We start from the raw sequence: 22,581 nt of genomic DNA on the forward strand, positions 1-22,581 counted from the left end.
TAAAACTATAATCTTTTACACATGTAAGCTACCAATATACAGAACCTCCATGGCAAGTCACTGTCACACATAAAACATCTTCATGACATGACAGCAGCATCAATCAACATGGAATCATATTTATATTTGATAATAAACACATTAAGAAGGTGTAAATCTGTCCTGTCATAAAGGAACAGATCATGCCCCAGAGTACCTCCTTTAATGATTTAATCACAAATACAAATAAAAAATCCTGTATCTTCAAATTTATCTGTCTAGCACTATTTGTAATGCTTCCTGTCATGGTTGACAATGGGAGATCTCCACTAACGTCAAGGACTTTTACTGAAGGACAAAAAAACCCACCTAAATAAAGTTGAGGACCATCCTTACATTTTAAAAACAAAACAAACACAAACTTTAAAAAGAACTTGCATAATTTATCATAGCCATACCAAAAGTGCCACCAAGAGTACTAGGAAATCATCCATATGTCATGTTCCCTCAACACTGGGAGCTTATCACATGTAAAGCAGTTGTTCCAAATGCAGAAACCCGCACCAACAGCAAATCCTATACATGCCTAATCAGAAGTCTCATTGGGTGGGGCTTATGCCTCTATAAGTGGGCATAGGATTTCAGCCTGAATCCCACCGTACCCCATGTACAAAAGAGTAAAATAAGACAACTGATGCAGATTCAATGGTGCAGGGACATAATTGCTATCCACCTCATTTCTCAGGTGTTATTTTCTTTCATTCCAGGATTGGGATACAATTGCGAATCCAGTCAAAATTACTGTTAGTAAGACTCATTTTGTAGCCCCCTTTTGCACATAGGTATACAGTGGTACCTCGGGTTACAGACGCTTCAGGTTACGCATTTTCGGGTTGCGCACCACGCCAAACCCGGAAGTACCAGAGTGGGTTACTTTCGGGTTTCGGCACTTGTGTTTGTGCAGAAGCGATACTCGCACACACTGCGGGTTGCGAACGTGCCTCCCGCACAGATCACGTTCGCAACCCGAGGTTCCACTGTATCCAGCTGAAGACAAATATATCTGCATTATTAGGACATATCAAAGTCTAATAACCTTCGAATATCTGTTAACATAAAAAGACTTTTTATTCTGTAGATATTCCAAAATTATTTCCCCATGTAACCCAAAGTTTCATGGCTCTCTCGCACAATATGTCTTTTCTTCATGCAATCAGCCTTCACTGTTGCTGGATAATGAATGGGCACATGTTGCATGTGAATCTGCCAAGCCTAGATACAGCCAAAAGTAATTGATGGGGGAAAGGCACTTCTGCCAGGCATACCCACAAAAGATCCAATTCGCCTATTACATTTGTAAATGTGTCTGTGTGCTCAAAAAATGTTGAGATTGCAAAGATTCTTGAAAAATGCATTGTGAGACCTAACAGTAGTATCTTCAGAGTTTGCTATATTGTATCATCAGGCCAATATTTTCATGTGAGTGAAGAACATTTCAGTAGTGGAAAATTTAACTCTTACCTGGTATCTGAACTGCTGTGCCTTCGACTGAACCCCCACCTGTGCCAATCAGGAAATCTGATCCATTAGTTACATCCAGAAGCAAAAGTGGTGGTGTTACAAGTTCAATGCTGTTTATGCCCCCTGTGGTTCTTGCCTGCTTAATATATTCGGGAGTGTTTTCAGAGCCTGGTTTTTTTGTCGCAGCATTAGAGGAAACAGTTGTTGGCTTCTTCTGCCCATCCAATGCAGTCTGGGTTTCCACAGTTGTGTCGACTGATGGAGGGGATGAAATTGGCCAAACATCGGCTTCACCATCAGTCCCAAATACTCCACCTGTTTTACTTTCATGTGGAATGGGAGACGGTGTGGTGCGTATCCATGGTAAGTCTCCATCAGCACTATTTTCATCTAACTGATTTAGCTCCTTCTCATGAGAAGTTTCCTCTTCTGAACTAGATTCTAAAATGTCAGTTCCTGGAACTATAAATGCTGTTGGTTTAGCTTCTTTTGAAAGAAACTCTCCAGGAGCAATGGTTCCTTTGACAGTAATCACTTCTGTTGAACTTCCTGGCTTTTCCTTCATTTCTATTACAGAACTAGGCACAGATTCAGTGGTCTTGCCTTCTGATACCAGTTTGGGAGAAGATGCTAATGGGAACTCGGTGCTTCCTGAAGACTCTTTCAGGGCAGGTTTGTAAGTTGCTGTGATGTCAGCACTAGCTTCTCTAAAGGTTTGCACTGGTGACAAATCATGCTTGTCATTGTCAATGGATGATGAAGTACTTGGCATTATGCCTTCAGGATACTCAGAAGCTCCATTGAGTAAATAGACAGTCACAGGCAACTTTGGAGTTTGAGTTGCAGAATGTATTTTTTCTGGATCTGTTTCTATGGATTCTGTGGCTTCCGTTTCCTTCATTCCTTTGTAGACCTCCTGGGTTGTTTCTTCAGACTTCGCTACACTTTGGGAAGCAAGTTGTACAGTAACTGTGCTTTCTTCAGATTTGTGTGTTGTCAGAGATTGCCATGGCTCAATGGGTAGGTATGGGGGCGTAGGAGCCACGAGTTTCTTTTCATCCATATCTACTTCTCCTTTTCCTGAAGAGTCTGCGGTAGAAGCAATTTCACTTTCATCAGCTATTGCTTGGTTGTCTGACAATGTTTGTAATTCAGAGTTGTCTTCTATTGTATTTTTGGAATCTGTATGTTTAGTTTCCAGCTCTAATACTTTGTCCTTTTCATCAGTTTTGGCGCTGGTTGGCGATGATGTGGTAGATCTAACAAGAAGTGGCATGGTTGGAAGCAATGCAGCTATTTTGGGCAGCTCTTGAGTAACGCCAGTTTCTGTTGTGAAAGGTGTGGCATCTCCTGAGCCCACATCATCTGACGTTGGTGTCAGATCAGATATCATGGGCTTGCTGAATATGAACTTACTGGTTACAGAACTCCCTTGACCATCTCCAAAGCCATCTGATTTATCAATAGCTAAAATAATTGTAGGTGTAGCAGTCTGAATTTCTGTTACAGAAGTATAAATGCTGTACATCGAGGGTCTCTCAGAGCCCACAGTTCTTTGTCCACCTATGTCTTCAATATTTGATTTCAAGTCATCAGCATCTATAATTGTTGTTTCATCAGATATTATTCCATGCCCTACATCAATGAAGCTGGAAATACCCCCCGAATAATTCATTTTGTCACCAGGCAGTGGGATAAGTTCCTCAAAGTCTTTTATGCTGTTTGTGGAACTTTCATCTGCAAATGTCTCTGAAAAGTCACTATCCGAGGTTGGTGGCATTTGTTTTTCTTCTCTGTGGGTGGGTGATGATACTAATTCTATTTCAGATCCATTCACAGCTTCAGCAAGGTCCACAACTTTCGAATTATTTTTGCCAGGTGTATGAGATGATGGTATTACTCTTTTTGGCAACTGGGTAGGTGATTCAGGATATTTTTCCATGGTGTCCCGCCAACCAGAACCGTCTCCAGATCCTTCGTGAATTGCTATTCTCATCATTTCAGGTTTCGAGGTGTGTTTAGGTTCTTCAGCAATTCCAAGAGTAGGCCTTCCAGGAATAGATTCAGGAACAGGAGTTGTGTCTTCATACATCACCACGTGAGAAGCTTCCTCCAAAATTCCATCAGTAGCTACCAATGTTGATAATGTTGTATTTTCCTTCTCCTGATAGCTATTTTCTAGGTTTTGAGAATCTTCAAGAATGAGTTGCTTTATAGTAGGTACTTCTGTGTCAATGACCCTGGTATCTAAGGTAGATGCACTAGGGGCTATTTTGTCTCTTCCTGCAAGCAACTCTAATGCTATAGTATATGGATATTTATTAACATTGCTGAAATCCTCATATGTTTCAGTGGGATAAGTATCAGATTCTTTTATTTTTTCCTCTGAAGTACTTGCTTCTGAACTTCTAGGATGAAGAATGTCAAGACTTAATGTGCTTGCACTGACATTTAATATAGCAGAACTTATAGGCACAGTGGTAGATGGAACAGTAAAGATTGCATCTCCGGAACCTTGTTCTGAAAAAAATGGAGCATTACTGGTTGCATTTTTTACTGGCTTGTACCCTGTAGACATGGAGGAAGGCTTGTGGCTGTCCTCAGTTGGGTAAGCATTTTGCGCCAACTGTTCTTTCTCTTCAGCTGCTGGTGAAGGGCTTACAGGTTCATCTGGAAATGTTTCAGACTCAATCATGAGGATCTTATCATGTGAAGAGAGATTCTTTTGCACAAATTCAGTTCCAGAAATTTTTATTTCTTCTATGTATGGGATAAATGTAGAAACAGTTGAAATTCCTGCCTGTCCAGTTAAAGGTTCTTTACTTTTAATGAAAGATTCTTGTGTTGCCACTCCCAAGGTCTGTACCATTTCATCTGATGTTTCAGCAGCATGTTCTTCATCAGAATTCATTTCATCTTCTAAAGGAGGGATTGTAGTAAAAGCTATTGTTTCCGATTCAGTTGGTGTTTCTCCTTCAGTGTTTGTAATTCCTGCATTCACTGAAGTGAATGTGGTGGTGTGATGACTATGTGTGTCTAACTTTGCAGGTGCATCAGTAAACAGCATATATCTAGATGTCACGCTGCTACCTTTGTTTTCATTTGTTGTTTTTATAGGAGGTTCTGTAAAAGAATCTATGTCTCCAGAACCTTGTTCAATCAATGGAAATTTAGTATTTATTATTCTTTCTGTAGGACCACGAGTCACAAGTACTACACTACTTCTGTTATCTCCTGATTCCTCTCCAGAGCCCACATCCACCAGGTCAATTATCTCAGCAGAAATGGTTGGAGAAAAGTGTCCAGTGCTTTCTGGTTTGGCAGATTCCATTGTTTCATTTATTAAAAACTCAGAACCTCTTTCTTGCAGAATAATGTTATCTTTCAATAGTGTAGGAGTGCTGACAGAAAGGATTGTAGTGCTTCCACTTCCAGTTGACTCTACAGATGATGCCACACCAGATGTCTCAAACAAGTCAATTTTCGTTTCAATCGCTGTAAAAGATGTTATCATCTCTTCATTTGATTCCAGAATAGACTTTTCACTCAATGGCAATTGCGTGACTGCATCCAATTCATGTTTTACTGGTCCTTGGTTATCAGTTATATCCTTTGATACTTGCACTTCAGTTTTAGTTTCCGTGGCCTTTCTGTCTGATTCAGTACTTAACACTTGCATTGTGGGATCAATAATAATTGCATATTCCAAAGGTGATGCGTCTGTGTTAAGAATGTCTAGCTCCTTCACTTGTGTGTCTGTGCTTCCAGGTTGAGATCTCAATAGTAATGAACTCAATGTAGTAGCTATAGTGATAACATCTATTTTTTCAGTACCTGGGTCAATAAATGGGGAGTCAGTACTTACCACTTTGCTGGTGGGACCCCCCAAAAGAATGTCCATGCCAGGTTTCCTCCAAACATCTGTGGATCCATCCCCAGATTCTTCATCTACAGGAATTATCTTCTCTGTGCCCTCTTTAGTTTTGAGAGGTGAAGCATCTGTCACTGATACTGTTTTAGTGAGAGTTATGGATTCTTGGCTCACAGATCTGACGCTATCATTACTGAACAGCAACTTTTCTGCTTTAACAGTAGTTGAATACTCCTTGGTTGAGGAAATGGTGCTTTTAATCTCGTCCTTATCATCCCTCACTTCTTCGGCATTTTTGGTAGAGTTCAAAATTAATTTAGGAATAGTTTGGGTAGTAAGAGCTTCTACAGAACTCTGTTCAAGTGTAGAATTCATGTCTTTATACAAAGATGCAGGAGGCTGTGAAGCACTAGGGCTGCTTTTTGTAGGGCTGTGTCTGCCAAGATCTGAGAAAATATCCTGAACAGGATTTTTTTCTGTTCCTGTCATTTTTATTACCACGGTCGTAGGTTTAGCATTCTCTTGTTGAACATCTCCAGAGCCTTCTGGTATATTCAACAAACTAGGACTTCTGGTTGTTTCTATTGAACTTTCAGCAGTAAGAAGTGCATCTGGTCTAACTGTTGATTTATATTCATCTTGTAGAACATTTTCAAGTGCTGTGCTGTCTTCTATGATTATGGAAGCAAACGTTGGAGCAAACGTTGTAGTAGAAAACCTTTCAGAAGCTTCTTTTGGAGGTGTTTTTACTGAGTGTGAAAAGCTGTAACTGTTTGACTCAGGCATGGTAGTAGAAGCTCCTGAATATTTTGTATTAATTACAGAGAAAATGCCAGGATGTTTGCTTAAGATTTGATGAAAATCTGTTCCAGGTTGTGTTGATTTCTCTGTAGTGTCTGATAAAGGCTGGCCATGTAGAGATGTTATTTCAAGGATTGTATCTGTAGTAGAAATTTCAGAATCGCCACTAAAGGCCAGTTCCGTCATGATAGATTCTGCCGTTAGCTTCTGCGTAGTGGCTTCTCCTATAATTTCAGCAGATTCATTTGGCTGCATTGTGGCAGAGATCTCATTTTCAGACACTATGTTAGTATCATTGATGTGTGAAAACGTTACGTTTTTGGAATGTGGTAAACTTTCAATCTGGTCACTCCTTGCTTCTTCCGCATTTCTATCTTTAGGTGCTGTAGTCACCTGTTGCTTTCCATTGATAAACTGCAAAGCCGGTGGAGTTGTGACATCAGTAGTATTCTCGCAGTCTTCATCGTCATCATCTTCTCCAAGATTGTATATTTCTGGGTAGAATAAAGGGTCCAAAATTAAAAGTTCTGCAGATTCCTCATCTGGCGTTGCTGTGCAGGGTTCATCTTGTGTTGAATCAGTATCTGTAGGGGGCTCGTCTATTTCATGATAACCAAATAAATCCCAAACTTCATGCACTGGATCTGCAAAGAAAGAGAGCTTTTAATAATATTTTTAGCAACTGGCTTGACATGGGCATCAACTGTCACAGTAAAACCAAATGCACTGAAAGGAAAAATAGATCAAATGCTCCCATGTGCTTCCATTAGTATCCAGCTATTTAAACACTTCTAATATTTCACTACCATGTTGTTGTTTTTGTTGTACTGAGTTGTCCCTCCCCAAGTGTTGTGATACCATGAAATGAAACGAAATAAATATTTCAAAGTGCTTATTTAAACAGAGATACTAGCGTCTACGGAAAGAGGAAATTGTCAACCATTAAGTGAATAAAGTATCGATGATATCACACACAAAACTACAAGCCACTGCAGTATGTTCTATCATAAACTAATCTTCCTTAGAAAGTTAGAAAAGAAAATTTAGAGTTTAAATATAGACAGCTTAGTAAAAATTAACAAATCAATTAGGTCTTCAAATAGTTCAGCAGCAGTGTTTGAAGGGCATGGCCTTCTAGTGGCAGTACAGCATTCACTGGGAGAGGAAGGATGTAGCAAGGTGATAGAAAGATTTGAAACACTCTATCAGAAGCTATGGAGGGAAAGGAGACTGACAGTATCTGGGACATCTTGGAGACTATGCAGAGGTCTAGGGTGACTCTGTGAGCGATGCTAGCATCTAGATATGTTTGGTAGGGATATGAAGCCAGGGGGTAGGTATGACTGCATTGAGAGCAAGATGGATGTGGGAAAAAGGACTTGCTATCCGGAGGTTCCTTTAATGAACTGACCAAGGTCACGGCTAACTGCCCTTGCTTTGCACACAACCTGCTTTATGGGCTAATGAAACTGAAGCAAAGGTATTACAAGCTATTTTAACATCAGGATTATTTTAGGGCACACCATTTTTTAATTACAGAGATGAAAGATAGAGACCTTTTCTCTAGTTTTGTCTCTCCAGCATTTTTTAATAAAATGAAAGTCTGGAGAGCTTTTATTGTAACTGAGAGGCTTGTAATACAAGGGAAGAAGCCCAAACCCTTCATACGGACTATAATTTTCACTCTGCCCTGAGATCTATTCAGGCATATCCAAATACAGCTAAAGTTCCCAGAACTGCTTTACCCCATGATAGTAGTTTCTTGGAAAAGTAGAAGACTGTGGAGTTGTCTTCATATACTGCAGTAAACCAATCAATCCCCCGAGGCTATTGAAAGCAATGGCAGCAAAACAAACTACCATGATGAGAAAAACTCAGGAATAATTTTTTCCCCTTACCTAAACAATACCATCTTCAGTGATTCTGAAACTTTTTGTTTGTTTGTTAAACTCTCTGCTGCTGTAGTTCAAAACATTTAACCAATCAATTCAAAATTATAAACTGAAAAACTGGCCCCTCTACTGTGGGGCAGTAATGAGACTAAAAAATTCCTGGCCATTGGGTTACTTTTCTCACCTGGGAGACACATAGATTACTGGTTTAGTATAATTCATTTATAGTAGGTAATAACCCTGATGAAAAGCATCTGTTTTAGGCACCCAGAGAAGACATAAACATATATACATGTAGCCAACAACAGCCTACATCAAGTCTGCATTGATCTCCTTAAGCTTTAAAACATACAATACACACACAAAAAGCAATTTATAGAGATGCAATGCTCCAACATGATTCTGCTACAGATTTAGCATATTTAGATAATTTTAAAACCAGGTTCTCTTCTAAAACATTGAACAGTTGTTCACAACCTAACAGTTCCCCTGGGTGGATGGAATGGTATTGTATAGCATAGCATGGAGTTCTATAATATTACATTAAATACCTTCTTCATGCTACAGTTTTTGTAATTTGGCTGTGATCATCAGCTTTTCAGTCCTCATAGGTATTTGCCTTATGAACAGAGCTTGAATCTGTACCTTTTCTTTTAACTTTTTTCATTTTCTTTTGCTCCTGTCAGAGCACACATTACATCACCTAGGGTCCAGATTCACTGCAATTCTCTCCATTTGGACTCTCAATGCTTTGATCAACCTCTCCCCCTATAAAATGTATGACCACTGGAAATTTAGCAATCTGATAGAGGGTTGGAGGGCACCATCTCCCCCTACACACACACCCCTCCCTCTCCCTCATCTGGCTTGAGAGGGGCGGTTGTTAATAATTTTCAGTAGTCTCAGTTCTTCCCCAGATGAAGAGATCAGACATGCATGCAAGCCATCTAAAGGGTGTATATCCATTCAGCTCTCATTTAGCGGATGCGGAAGACTAAATTATGCTTCAGGATAATCCTGTCCTCCTAAGCTGGGCAACAACATAGATGAGGAATGATCAGCAATTGTGGAACGATCAAGGTTTAGATAAGTCTATATGGGTAGCATCAGAAGGATGCGGGTGGCGCTGTGGGCTAAACCACAGAGCCTAGGGCTTGCCAATCAGAAGGTCGGCAGTTCAAATCCCCGTAATGGGGTGAGCTCCCATTTGCTCGGTCCCAGCTCCTGCCCATCTAGCAGTTCGAAAGCACATCAAAGTGCAAGTAGCTAAATAGGTACCACTCTGGTGGGAAGGTGAATGGCGTTTCTGTGTGCTGCTCTGGTTCGCCAGAAGCGGTTTAGTCCTGCTGGCCACATGAGCCAGAAGCTGTAAGCCGGCTCCCTCAGCCAGTAAAGCAAGAGAGGCCAGAGTCGTCCGCAACTGGACCTAATGGTTAGGGGCCCTTTACCTTTACCTTTATGGGTAGCATCAGCTTCAAGTGGATGAAGATCTGTTGAGAACTGTTGGTTCTCAACTGTGCCAATGGTGGGTTGTCTTTTGGTCCCTGGCCTTAGCTTTCTATTGACTACACTATTTTCTTGACCTGCCATAGCTCTCTATAACCTTCCTGCTTTTACCTAGTAGAACTCAGGGTATTGCACATGATAAGAAGCTTGTGATATAAACCATAGACCTTGCTGACCCTGCCACTGATGACTTGTCAGTCATATTGTCAGCTTGCCAGGAGGGGCATGATTATGCCAAAGCATCGTTTAGTCTTCCAAATTTCATGAATAATTGCTGTATGAATGCAGCCTTCAAATATCAATGATGAATCTCTGATCCCTCCATCTGGGGAAGAACTGAAACCTCTGAAAGTTGCTAACAGTTTTACTCCCTCTGGCAAGATGGAATTTGGAATTTGACCAATGTCAGCAAGTTAGTTGTGGGGGGAAAACATAGCTACCACTACATACACTTAAACAAACCAAGCTATGCAAAAATTATTAACTTTTTTATTCTATTCTCCCCTCTCAGACTTATTTGTAAGCAGGCTGGCCAAAGTCAGAGTGAAAGTCAGTGTTTTTTGAAGTCCTGTTCACAATGTTTCCTAGCTGATGTATCCTTGTCAAAGCACTGTTATCTTTGGCCGTGGTTTAAAAGTTTAAGGAATATATTGCTGAACATTTTTCTGTTGATTCAGTCTTTCACACAAACACATTTAATCAAAGTACACTTTTTGTCCTCTCTTCAACAATTAAAAGAGAGATTTGGGGGAAAGAGAGATTTTGCAGCAGTAAGCCCTTCTTCTTCTTTTTAAGGACACATGAAACTTGTATAAAGCTATAAATTATTAGTCAACTCAGTTTCTTGAAGGCAGTGCTAAAGAAGAACTTATTTATTGTACAAATGGCTTGAAAGGAGTTGAAAGTCAAGCAAGTTGGGTGGTCAGTCTTGGTATTGGAGTTCTTAGATTCAGTTACAGAACTTGGTTTACAGCATTGCCTGTATTCCAGTAGAAGAGCATGGAAAAGCAGATGAATGTTTTAATTAGCAGAATCTTCTCAAGTTCCAATTCTTGTCTGAAGGGCCCCATTTCAGACTGTCAGAATTGTTGGCTGAGACCAGAAACATCTGTGCAGAGTGGATGTTGCCAGAGGGAGCATCCTCACATTCTCCACTTTGGCTTCATCACAGCTTTGCAAATGCTTCTTCCAAGCTCAGAAAAGTCATTCATTCATTTCAGTTTAATGCATCTTCTGGCTCAGTGGTCCACTGGCTCTTTAATCATATTTTGTTGACCTCCAATGTTTTAAATTAGCACCTCAGCAATATCCTCACTTCTGTCTAAATTATAATCTTATGCCGTGTCAGCACTCTCAATTTTATTTTTCCAAAACAAGAAAGGCAAAGCTTTTCACACCTGTCCTCCTATTTTACTGTCACTTTCAGAGGGGTGGTGGTGGTTCCTGTTATAGAATTTAACATCTCTTCCGCTTTTCTTATGTCTTCCATTTCTCTTTGTAATTCATTATAGCCTTGTTTTTTATTATTCACTCGTCTGTTGGCTGTAGATTTTCAATATGACTGTTAATATGGTTTTGGATTGTGTAGAATGGTTGCAATAGTCTTAATATATATATTAGTGCGGTTCTAAGAAAGTTTAAATTAATGCCACACGTCCTAAATGTTGACAATGGCAGTGCTATTTCTTTCTGCAGCTTTAGTTAATATTCAGCTGTCCAAGACTTTTATTTTTAGACTATAGTTGAAATCCTCAAACCGCTTACTCTGAATAAGTCCCTCTGCAGTCAGTATAACTGCGCTGGAAAAAGTGGCCTGAAGTAGCAGCTTATGGTGATTAAGTGAGAGATGTGTCATAGATAAAAGAAAGTTATAAAATTATAAAGGCAGCATTATTATTATTTTTTAGATTGTTCTGTCTCTGAATCTGCATGCATGTATACTGTGCAATTATTAGCACATGTGGTACAATTTTCAAAGACAAAAATAGCATTTCCATTGAAAATCACCAAGAGAGATTGATTCGCCATGCACTCGTCAGGTACTACAAGACTTCAGTTCTGAGAGTGGAAGAACCTTACAAGTTCCTCTTCAATATTGGTTTGGAATAGCTGTATTTTTCCCCTGGCTATGTGAGCAACTCTTCTTATTCCAAAGGGGCATCAAGTAAGGCCCAATTTCAATATTGACTATCCGAGCCTGCCACAGTCTGCACAAAATAAACTGAACCTTATGCAGAATAACTTGAGTCAAAGGGGAAGAGGCCCAATCCAAGCTGAGAAGACTATGGGGAAGCATAACAAAGCTTGATCCAACTTGCCATCTAGCTGGGTCCAGAGAGGAAACACTACTGCACAATTAGGTATGTCCCTCCTTGAATTCTAAAGCAAGTTCTGCCTGACCAGACTCTGAAAACCACCATCAAAACCCATTAAGGGGGGGGGGGAGGCTCTTCACATAAATGTTGCTAATATAAGAGAGGACCTTTTCATACATATGGGCACAAAGTAACTGACGGTTTGTTTGTTCTTAATTGCACTGTGCTCAACCAAGCATTGACAATGATCAAGCCTGACACTGTATTACGTTATTTTAATTCTTTAACCACCTAAGCAGTTAATGAATGTATCTTTAATCAGGGGTATACTGATTTGCCAAAAGAAAGACCTTGTTTCTAGCATGCTCTCCTTAACCTGATATTTTAAACAATCATTAGGTTACAGGATAAACCAAGGAATTTGTTAATGTTTATTCTCCCTAACTAAATGAATACTTCCACCTTGCCTTTTTTAGTCATGGGAATGATCCCGTAACTTAATCCCATGTCTAAAAATGTAACCTTGGAAGAGTCTGCCCAAAAACTATACAGGTTTGCTGTGTGTCGGGCTTGGCAATGGCAGTGTCTTTCTTGGAAGTCCCCTCTTCCATAAAGTGTTCCTAGCTTATGGTTTTAAGATCTGGCTTAACGAAGAAATCTCATAGTATTTCTTAGCATTAAACACACAATCCTATTCCGAATCATTATTTATTCACTAATATCAATATGCCAAAACATGTTTTCTTATGCTGCCTTCAATCAAGGAATTTTGCCCTTTTTGGCAAGAAAACTGTGAACACAGATGCACACCCACTCTCTCACACATTCTATGTGGGTATTATACCAAAACTATCTTTCCACTCTGGCAGCCTGCACACACCACTAAAAAATGAGGAAATTGAGGTTCTGGTGAGCTCAGCATCTTTTATATGGCATTAAATCTTGCCCTAAAAAAATCCTTTAAGACTCTTTACAGTTCAGCATTGCATACAGGACTGGTAGGGTGAGATAAATACAAAAATGCATCCTTCAGTGAAGTGGTAGGATTACTGGGATAATGAAGCTTTAAGGATAAGTGAACTCAATAACAGGTCTCAAACCTTTACTCGGGTTTATCACTTCAGCCCATGGATTCCTCCCTCTGCTTGAACAAATTGGTTAGTGAAGACTCCTACATCATTTCTCCCCAATGGTTAATCATCTCCCAAGCAGGATTCAACATTCTCTGACCACCAGCACAAGGGTGAGAATAATGGTGGAAGAAAATGAAAACCCATGCAACAATTGTGCATTCAGGAGCATTAGCATTCTGATACTTAGGAATGCCCAAGTGAGCACAATCAGTTACTTATATATGTGCTGAAGACTGAAGTAGAAAGGTCAAGTAAGCCTTCTCAAAGTTAAAACATGTTGCACTTTACTGGCAACGTTAATGGAGAATCCTGAACAGCTGGCTATGTGCTGAACTCAGGGGAAGGAAGTAGTCAGAAATGTATCCTTTCTTCAACGAATACCTGTTGTTAATATCTCACTGGAGTCAAGGATATGGTAAATGTTAATAATACTTTAAAAATGTATTCATCACGTGTTGTTCAGGAAAACACTGCTGTCAACTTTACTGTGTGAGATTTATGCAGAATAAGACTATTCTATGTACCCTTGCTTAGGTGTAATTCTCCCAAGAGAACTTGCATCTGACAAATATTGTATAGGATTGGGCTTGAAATCAGCTCATTTCCTGATTAATCTGTCAAGTTAAAAAATTGCATGGTGGAAAAATTATATTTATTTCATACTACCACCATTTTAATTTGAAATGAAGAGGGAAGGAACCAAGTTAAAATGGAGCGTAATGAAACCATTATTTCTCACTCTGGACTGTGGAAAGCCACATGTGAAACTGAGGTAATGAAATTACCCACAAGCACTTTACTACCTTCAATATGCACGCATAAATTGGGCCTGACTTTTTAAAAAGCATTTATCAAAAGAACACGGTATCTCATCTAACATAGGTACTGAAAAAATGTCTGTGCTGGTAGTTCTCTAACAGTTATTCTCATATTTTCCCCAAAACAATTGGTGCCTAAAAATAGCATAATGTGACTAAGGATAACATTCTTGCAGGATTAACACTGCTATATAACCTAGTAAACGCCAGGAAAAGAACAAGGGATCTGCCGAGGACAGTTTATCTGATCAACTGTGATTCTGACTGCTGGCTGTGTATCCAATGGCCTTGTAAAGGTAACATTTGAATTTGGTTTTAAATGACTAAGAAGATACTTGGAACACCCAATGCCAAAACAGTCATAACGTAACTGTGATTCTCCATTGTATTCACATATATGGGATGTAGCTCTGAATTCCTATATTGTCTGATGCCCAGAAACATTATTAGGAAATGATTTTTATTGTCTAAATTATGCCAGTAAAGCTGAATGAATGAGTAAACCAACATTTGGTTCCACAGCAGATAATAATCATGGACCTCACTAAATATTCAGTTGTAACTGCTTATGTCACAGTAATACACATTTATTCTAGATCTGTGACTCCACATGACCCATTCCCCCCTACCTAACCCCACAAATCATTGGTCATAGAGTACATTTTTTCATTTAGTAGGAGAGAGATAATGACCCACCAGCTTAGTTCCTAATATTTACCGTATTTTTCGCCCTATAGGACGCACTTTTTCCCCTCCAAAAATGAAGGGGAAATCTGGGTGCGTCCTATGGGGCGAATGCAGGCTTTCGCTGAAGCTTGGAGAGCGAGAGGGGTCGGTGCGCACCGACCCCTCTCGCTCTCCAGGCTTCGGGAACACATCCGCAGCCTAGGCAGCCCTGCGGGAGGTCCCGCAGGGATGTCTAGGCTGCGGATAGCAGCCTGCTTCCCGGAGCATCAGGCGCCCTGAAAGCAGAGCGCCCGGCGCTTCGGGAACACATCCACAGCCTAGGCAGCCCTGTGGGAGTTCCCCACAGGGCTCCCCACGCTGCAGATAGCAGCCTGCCACCCGGAGGGCAGGGCGCCCTGAAGCAGAGCACCCCTCGCGCCGGGCATACATCCGCAGCGTGGGGAGCACTGCAGGAGTTCCCCATAGGGCTCCCCATGCTGCGGATAGCAGCCTGCCGCCCGGCGGGTGGGGCGCCCTGAAGCAGAGCGCCCCTCGCGCCGGGCAGACATCGGCCAGCCCCACAAGCTCGGGGGGGCAGCAGGGAGGCGCAGCGCCGCCATCCCTCTGTTCCTCGACCTGGTTCGGTTTCCCCGACCTGCTTTTGGGGGGGGGGGAATAAAGGGGGGAAAGTTTCCTTTATTTCCCCCCCCAAAAAACTAGATGCGTCCTATGGGACGGAGCATCCTATGGGACGAAAAATGGGGTACTTCTCTAAATATAGGTCCTGTAAAAGTGGGTCACTGACTAGAACAGAACAGTCTTACTTCTCTTATTTCAAAAATGTTCCTGTAAAATATTTATTAGCTACATAGAGCAGTAATTTGTTTCCAGAAACTTGAACCCAAAATAAGTGATGTTACCTTTGCTTTGTAAGTTTATTATGATGTTCTGCTGATTTTCCAAAAAGGGCAAGGCTAGATTAGAAAAAAGGAGATGATGTTCCCACATTCACTCAACCACTTCCCAATGAAACAACATAATAACGTTACAATGACAAATTAAGTGGTGACAACCCATTTCACCAAGGATCTTTTCATACGCCACCCCTGTGGTTTCTTCCTGCAATGCTTAGCCAATGTCTGAAGCCTTAAGCCAGATAAGAAAAACAAATGCTGTAGCTCAGCATCGCCCCCTTCAGAAACTGGAAAGCAGTGCAGTCTAGTGCAGCTTCTCTGCAAGAATATAATAGCAGACTTTGACAAAATCCTTACTGAAATCAAGATACACTACGTCCACAGCATTGCCCTGATCCACCAAGCTTGTAACTCTATCCAAAAAAAGAAATGAAATTCATCCAGCCTTACTTGTTTTTGAGAAACCCATGCTGGATCTTAGTAATCACAGCATCCTTTTCTAAGTGCTCACAGACTGACTGTTTATTCTTTCTGACAACCTGATGGTGATTTCAGGAGTGACAGACCTGGTAAAAGGGGAAGAGATTAAAATATGTGTGTATAGGAGATTCTATTCAGTGTAACTTGGTGGGGTTATTCATAGACGATGGATCTGTCTCTTTGAGAGGAATGTTTTCATTTTACTATTTCTACTGCAGTGTTAATGTGCCAAAAATGGCTCTTACACTAATCACACCTGATAAAGTACTGGACATTCCCTGCAATTTCAGTGCTTTCATGAGACTGGATGTGTTGAAATAGGGAGAAAGCACTCAAAGTAGTATGCTATTAATATTATTAGTAGTGGTGGCAGTAGTACCTCAATCTTTAAAAAGCACAATTTTGAAATTTCTATACCACTGTGAAATTTGTTTGAAAAGCAACATATACAAAAAGAGAAAAAATGAGAAGCATCAAAAGCTTCTGCCCATACAAGGCTATTTGCATTAATGGTGCCAAATGCCACATTTGTTCTGAATTTGGTTTTATGAGCATTGGCCCATTTGTTTTGGAACTAAAGTTCTCACTATGTCCAGCTATTTCCCCAGAGGTGACAATTAGCTAACATTTGCAGCAAGAATGGCAGGACATTCGCATTTCGATAGTGCCTGAAGGAACAGATGACAAACTTTCCACATGTTCAAGAAGTGAAACATATTCCTCAATAGAAAACACATGTTAAGAGTTGCATCCATGTAAAATGCGGAATAGGTCCTTCTCTATATGTACTTTGCAAAGGGTTTTTTTCTATTTCCCTATGAGAATAATGAAAATGGCATGGTACCCATGAATAAAGTGACCATTCATTTGTTTCATAAATGCACAAAAAGCCTTTAGGAACCCTCAAGTATTGTTTATAGGGTGATGAAGTTTCCTTGGCAACAATGCAAAAAACAGCACAGACAATGTGTATATGATTTTGTTTCCGGGTGTCTACAAAGGAATCTGAGGACAGATAATCATTCTTTAACAAGCTTCACAGAAACATCTTACAATGGACGGCAATGGACTATTGAGTCAATTGTTTAAGATTTTTTCAAATCTACCGTTTAGGCTGGCAATTAACATTAAGGAGTTTTCAAGCCTACAATTCACATTTTGTACAAAGGGCAGGAATAATCCTTTCCTCTCTTTCAAACACATACAATCGTTTCTCAAATAAAAAATGAGCTTATACTATCCCTGTGTTCACTTTGTTTAGAAGGCGTCCATAATGCTTGTAGAGCAAGTATAACAAACAACAGGTCTTCCAGTTAGGCAGATTTAACACAAAGTGGTTTCAAATGTACCAGTGAAAAATTAAGTGAAACAAATAATACTTAGGAATGTGAGAGAGCCAAGTTCTAATGCCACTTCAGAACAAACTTAAGTTCTCACTCTCTCCACTTTGCTTAGATTCTGATTCTTATCTGCTTTTTAAAATAGCAGTGGCCTATTGCCATATTCACCTCGGTAGTTAATGCCTTTTTTCAGATATCGCAGCTATGGTGAGTGAAAGCTAGTGGAGGAGCAAGATCTCAGCAGCAGACCCCCATCTCAATCATTTGTATGATTCAAAACAACAGGAACTATATGTTCATAGAGGTCTCTCCACTGGGAAGCCTTGAAAAGCAGGGTAGCCAATAGTGTGTGGATAGAGATCTAAACGAACACAGCTGTCCATTCATAAGTGCCATGCAGACACTCAACTGCATTCAGACAGATCCCTCTACAATATGTGAACTCATGCACCAAGAAGATCACCAGTAGGGGCACTTGACCTTTTAATTTAATTTAACAAAGAAAGCTGTTCAGAAAATGTATAAGTCATGACATAGCACTGTTTGCATTGGTCCACTCTGTTACTAATTTGGAATGCCACTGGGCTGCTTATTAAAGCAACAAAGTGGCAGCAAATGTTGTCTCTCCCACCCCCTGTAAAAGGCCGAATTCAAGTCCTCTGCTATCTTACCTATACAGTGGTACCTCGGGTTACATACGCTTCAGGTTACATACACTTCAGGTTATAGACTCTGCTAACCCAGAAATATTACCTCGGGTTAAGAACTTTGCTTCAGGATGAGAACAGAAATCATGCTCCAGCGGCAGTGGGAGGCCCTATTAACTAAAGTGGTGCTTCAGGTTAAGAACACTTTCAGGTTAAGAACAGACCTCCAGAACGAATTAAGTACTTAACCCGAGGTACCACTGTAATGGTACGCCTTCTGCCCTCTCAAGAACTGTAGAATTTCAAGCAATCCCCACCCCAGACTTCTCCAAAAGGTCTTCCAAAAGGCCACACACATGGACACACACACACTTTTGTAGGAGACAAGCAGCACGATGAATTGGGGGTGATATTCAACTCAAGCTGAGGTGAAACTCAAGTCTGACAATGGTAAAGAACTCCCAGGAGTCATTTCCTGTGGTAAAGCAGCAGTCAGTCACTGCACTGTGAGATAATAATGCAATTCTCCTCATTAAAGAGAGAGAGAGAGAAAAGAACTTGATCATTCAGAATATGAGAATTACTACAGCTGTCTTAGTGATTAACTAAGAAATTAACACTCACTGACAAGATGACAGCCTAATTACACTATGAGAAATACAGCTTTTAGACACAGAAAAGCTTGCACATTTAAAGGGAAAGCAGGCAGACAAAATCAAGTGTGCGTGTTGTCCCTGCAAAGCTAATACACTTGGAGCAAGGATTAAATCCCAACTGCTTCTCTGTTAGGCTAGTTTTGCTTAGGCAGAGAAATTTGACGCGAGTCCTTTCAAACAAACAATCCTCCATGTGCCTTCTGATGCAGAGCATGAAAAGAGGTTCCATCTCTTTCCACATTCCCACACAAGCATTTTTTTAAAAAAACTTTTCAAAATAAAACATCTATAAGCCTTTTCACAGTGCAAATATCAGCAATAAACAACAGCATCGTTCAAGTCCATGTGCACCAAACTGGCACTCACTGTTCCAAATGCTCCACATTTGATGCCCCAAATCTTGCTATATTGTGGAAATGAGGTCTCTTCCTGTATTCATCTTGTTCTGAAAGCCTCCCTCAGAAGCAATACCTAGTCTGCTGCCAAACATACAATTTTATGTCCACCAGTGATTTTTCTTTTTCCTTTAAGTAGCTTCTCATACATCTGGTGCCACTGAAATCTGAGACATTTTTCATATAACTCTTAGGTTCTCACCATGTGACCTTTGATGTTAAGGTTTTTAAAAAAATAAATAAAATAAAAGTAAATACAGTGTCCAATCTCAAAGAACAGTATTAGCCCTAACAAGGACACTTGTTTATTCCAAAACTTAAGGTTATGTTTTTAATCTGTGCATTCTGTGAAAGACTCTTACTTTCATTGAAGTTTTATACACTTATTACATCTTGGATGCAGAAAATAAGCGAAGTAAAAAATAAATGGCATGCTAAATGGCATTAAAAAGGCTGCAGTCCCTTTTCATAAAAGGCTGTGTTCAAAAAGTGATGGCTCCCTCTCAGCTTCAGACTGTTCGAAAGCAGAAGGGGTCAAAAAACCAGACATAGCTGGTGTGAAACCTGGGCTCCCAGCAAGCCTTTCCAAGCATGCTAAGTAAACACTTTCCAATGCCTCCACAAGACGCAGGTGCGCAAATTATTCTCGACACAGACAGAAGTCATGTTTTCAGTATCCCCTCGGCTGCTGTTAAACAACAGCCTCACCTCAATCCCCCAGTATTTGTCAGCTCATAAAAAGTTTTATATGCTCAAGAAAAGTTCCTTTTTTCTTCTGCTAGTTCATTCGCTCCTTGCTCTTGAATCATAACTCTCCATTACTGCTCCTTTTAAGCTGCACAGAAATGACGCGTATCTCCCCGCACCCCCAAGTATTGACGCAAGACGGATTCCACTTGCACAATACGAAAAGACTGTAGCATCAAATTGTTGGAGACTATTCCATCCACCCTGTTGTATCACCATGTATTCAACAATAGTATGAAAGTTAAGTTATGGGATCCTGTTGAAAGAAATAACAGCCCCTGAGAAAACATAGCAGCATGCATAGCCATGGTTCCCTTTTTAAGAAAGTAAATTCCCAAAGGGTTGTCTCCCCATACACACATATTTTTGCTCATTAATTTGCACACCTGCCCTAGAACTCCTCATGACCCACACTAATGGTGTGCTTTATATATTCCTCGTTAACTTGTACACCTGTCTCAAATTGCGTCAGTGCATGGTTTGCTTGTGCAATACATTTTCTCAGGAAAACCACCATATTCTAACACATACGAGGGGGGAAAGAACCATTTTAATCCCTTCAGCAATATTATCAGCATATCCCTTATCAACATTTTTGTGAAGCTGCCAAAACAAAAAACGATTCTGGTTTTCAGCCAGATCTCAGTCAGCCCCTTCGCCCCACAAGTGGAATTCTGTAACTACAACAGATATTTTGTACCAAACAATAATTGATCTGGTGTAAGGAAAGAATAAATAAACTTCCAGAATAATTTCATGTTATGCTATATCAATAGAAAAGGCATGCAACTTAGGAAAACAATCATATAGGTCCCAAGGGATCAGAAATAGAATATGGAGTTATAGGTTGTTTCTATGGTTCATGACATATACAAATAAATGCACGCACACACATATCTTAGGGTTGTTGTGAAATATTCTTACCCTAATTTAGCAATAAATGGAAATGGGTCCTTTTTTACAATTATCTGGGGACATACAATTTTTCAGGACAATTTTTCAAATACTTTCAAGGCGTTGACTCTTTTATCCCTTGCTGATGTCTGTATTTCTGGCAAGCAGAATGTCCTGGAATGATGCTATGCCTTGACATAGCATTGTTCTGAGTGAGGTTCAAGGCTTGGGGTAGGGAATGGTAGTTTTGTTTCCCCAAAAAGCCTCATTTGCAGGAAGCCTACTTTAGGGTGTTAGCCAGCCACCCTTAGCCAACTCACAGAACTAGATTATACAACAACACAGTGTTCTTAAGCACAGTTCTCATGTGAGTGAGAGCATCATCTATAGACCATGTTTAGTTGTTTGGTACAAGGAATGACGGGACGCAGGTGGCACTGTGGGTTAAACCACAGAGCCTAGGACTTGCTGATCAGAAGGTTGGTGGTTTGAATCCCCGCAATGGGGTGAGCTCCCGTTGCTCGGTCCCTGCTCCTGCCAACCTAGCAGTTCAAAAGCACCTCAAAGTGCAAGTAGATAAATAGGTACCTCTCCGGCGGGAAGGTAAACGGCATTTTCGTGCACTGCTCTGGTTTGGCAGAAGCGGCTTAGTCACGCTGGCCACATGACCTGGAAGCTGTACGCCGGCTCCCTCGGCCAATAAAGCGAGATGAGCGCCGCAACCCCAGAGTCGGCCACGACTGGACCTAATGGTCAGGGGTCCCTTTACCTTTACCTTACAAGGAATGACAAGATCAGGAAGTTAAGATCAAGAGCGCCTTCAAAAACACTACCTACTGAAAACACCCCAAAGTTCTGGTAAAACATTTCTTTTGGTTTTATCTGAGTTAGAATTGTTACTGGGGCAGGTTGAACCACTTAGAGAACAAACATGAGAGGAATTGTGTTAGGTCTTTGTACTCACTCCGCAGCTTCATGCCTGAACCCAGATCATGCGGTACCTTCCTGAGTGGCATCCATTTGGCCAATGAGGCCAACTCGGAGGAAAGATCCAACTGGCTGTAATTAATGGTGTAATCATTGCAAGTTGATTCAGTAAAATAAATGCTAAAGCCCAACAATATGAATCATCCACATGTGGTCCTTGGCAAAGTAACAAACTGGCAACTGTCAGGGATATGAAGGAGAGGGCCCAATGGAACTTGGTTACTAAACCAATTCATCTCTATGGCAAAGGGTCATAGCCTATCTTCTTGAAGCCTCAATCTTGCTGACAATAAATGTTTGAGAAAATTGCATGATGTTTTTGCTACTCAGGAATGATTACTACTGAATTCTTACTATAGTGTTAGTTACCTACCAGGTAATCCAACCAGGTAAAACTAACTAGTTTTAGCCCCACCCTCCCTTCAACACAGAGGCTAAGGAGGAGGAAGCTGATAGGTTGTGAGACAGAAGTGGGCATGTGGGGGCTGGCTAGAGAGAGGCTGAGGTTGGTGGGGCAGTCCCTCATTTGCCCTAACAGACCAGCCCACACTGGAAATTATAGTCTCTGCACAACTGGCTTGCAGATGCAATAATTTGTTATGACTTGGGTAGAGGCCAGGAATCAACAATTAGCTTTGAGAATGGGATTCAGGGATTTCACGGAAATGGGGGAACTGGTAAGAGTCAAGAGTCTACTTTTGTTTGGCTGAGAGCGCCAAATAAATTACTTTCTGATGTCATTTTCAGCATTCTTTCAGTGAACTTGGTCTACCCACACATGTTCATTATGACACTATGTACAGCCAAGAGTGAGTGTGAAGTTCATAAAACAACAACAGGAAAAGAGTACTCTGTAAAGCTTATAGAAGTGCCCTACTGGTTGGAAAGAGTATATAAAGAGTAGTAAGGTAGAATTACATACAGTAAGCCTGAAACTTAGGTGCATTTAACGTGTGTGCATTCAGCTTTATGGACGTGGCAAAAAAAAAAAAAAAGAAATTTAAATGGAGGCAGAAAAG

The 22,581-nt window shown here is 40.6% G+C and overlaps 1 protein-coding gene and 1 long non-coding RNA gene across 6 annotated transcripts in view; one reads left to right on the top strand and one right to left on the bottom strand.

Annotated features, from left to right (window-relative positions):
- Positions 1–22,581, bottom strand: part of VCAN (versican) — a 128,266-nt gene that overhangs the window by 39,540 nt on the left and 66,145 nt on the right. For 3 of the 5 annotated variants that reach the window (XM_083403558.1, XM_083403556.1, XM_083403557.1), the window contains exon 8: positions 1,501–6,816. The exons of the other annotated variants lie outside the window; for them this stretch is intronic. In XM_083403558.1, the coding sequence (XP_083259684.1) occupies positions 1,501–6,816 (5,316 nt within the window). The remainder of the gene's footprint in view (positions 1–1,500; positions 6,817–22,581) is intronic. 5 annotated transcript variants of the gene reach the window in all.
- On the top strand, positions 373–2,856 carry LOC310660153. The gene is made up of 2 exons (XR_014503247.1): positions 373–831; positions 1,027–2,856. It is a non-coding gene; the product is annotated as an uncharacterized lncRNA (long non-coding RNA).

The sequence above is a fragment of the Podarcis tiliguerta genome (assembly GCF_965153285.1).
Source record: "Podarcis tiliguerta genome assembly, chromosome: 11".
NCBI classification, from domain to species: Eukaryota; Metazoa; Chordata; class Lepidosauria; order Squamata; family Lacertidae; genus Podarcis; species Podarcis tiliguerta.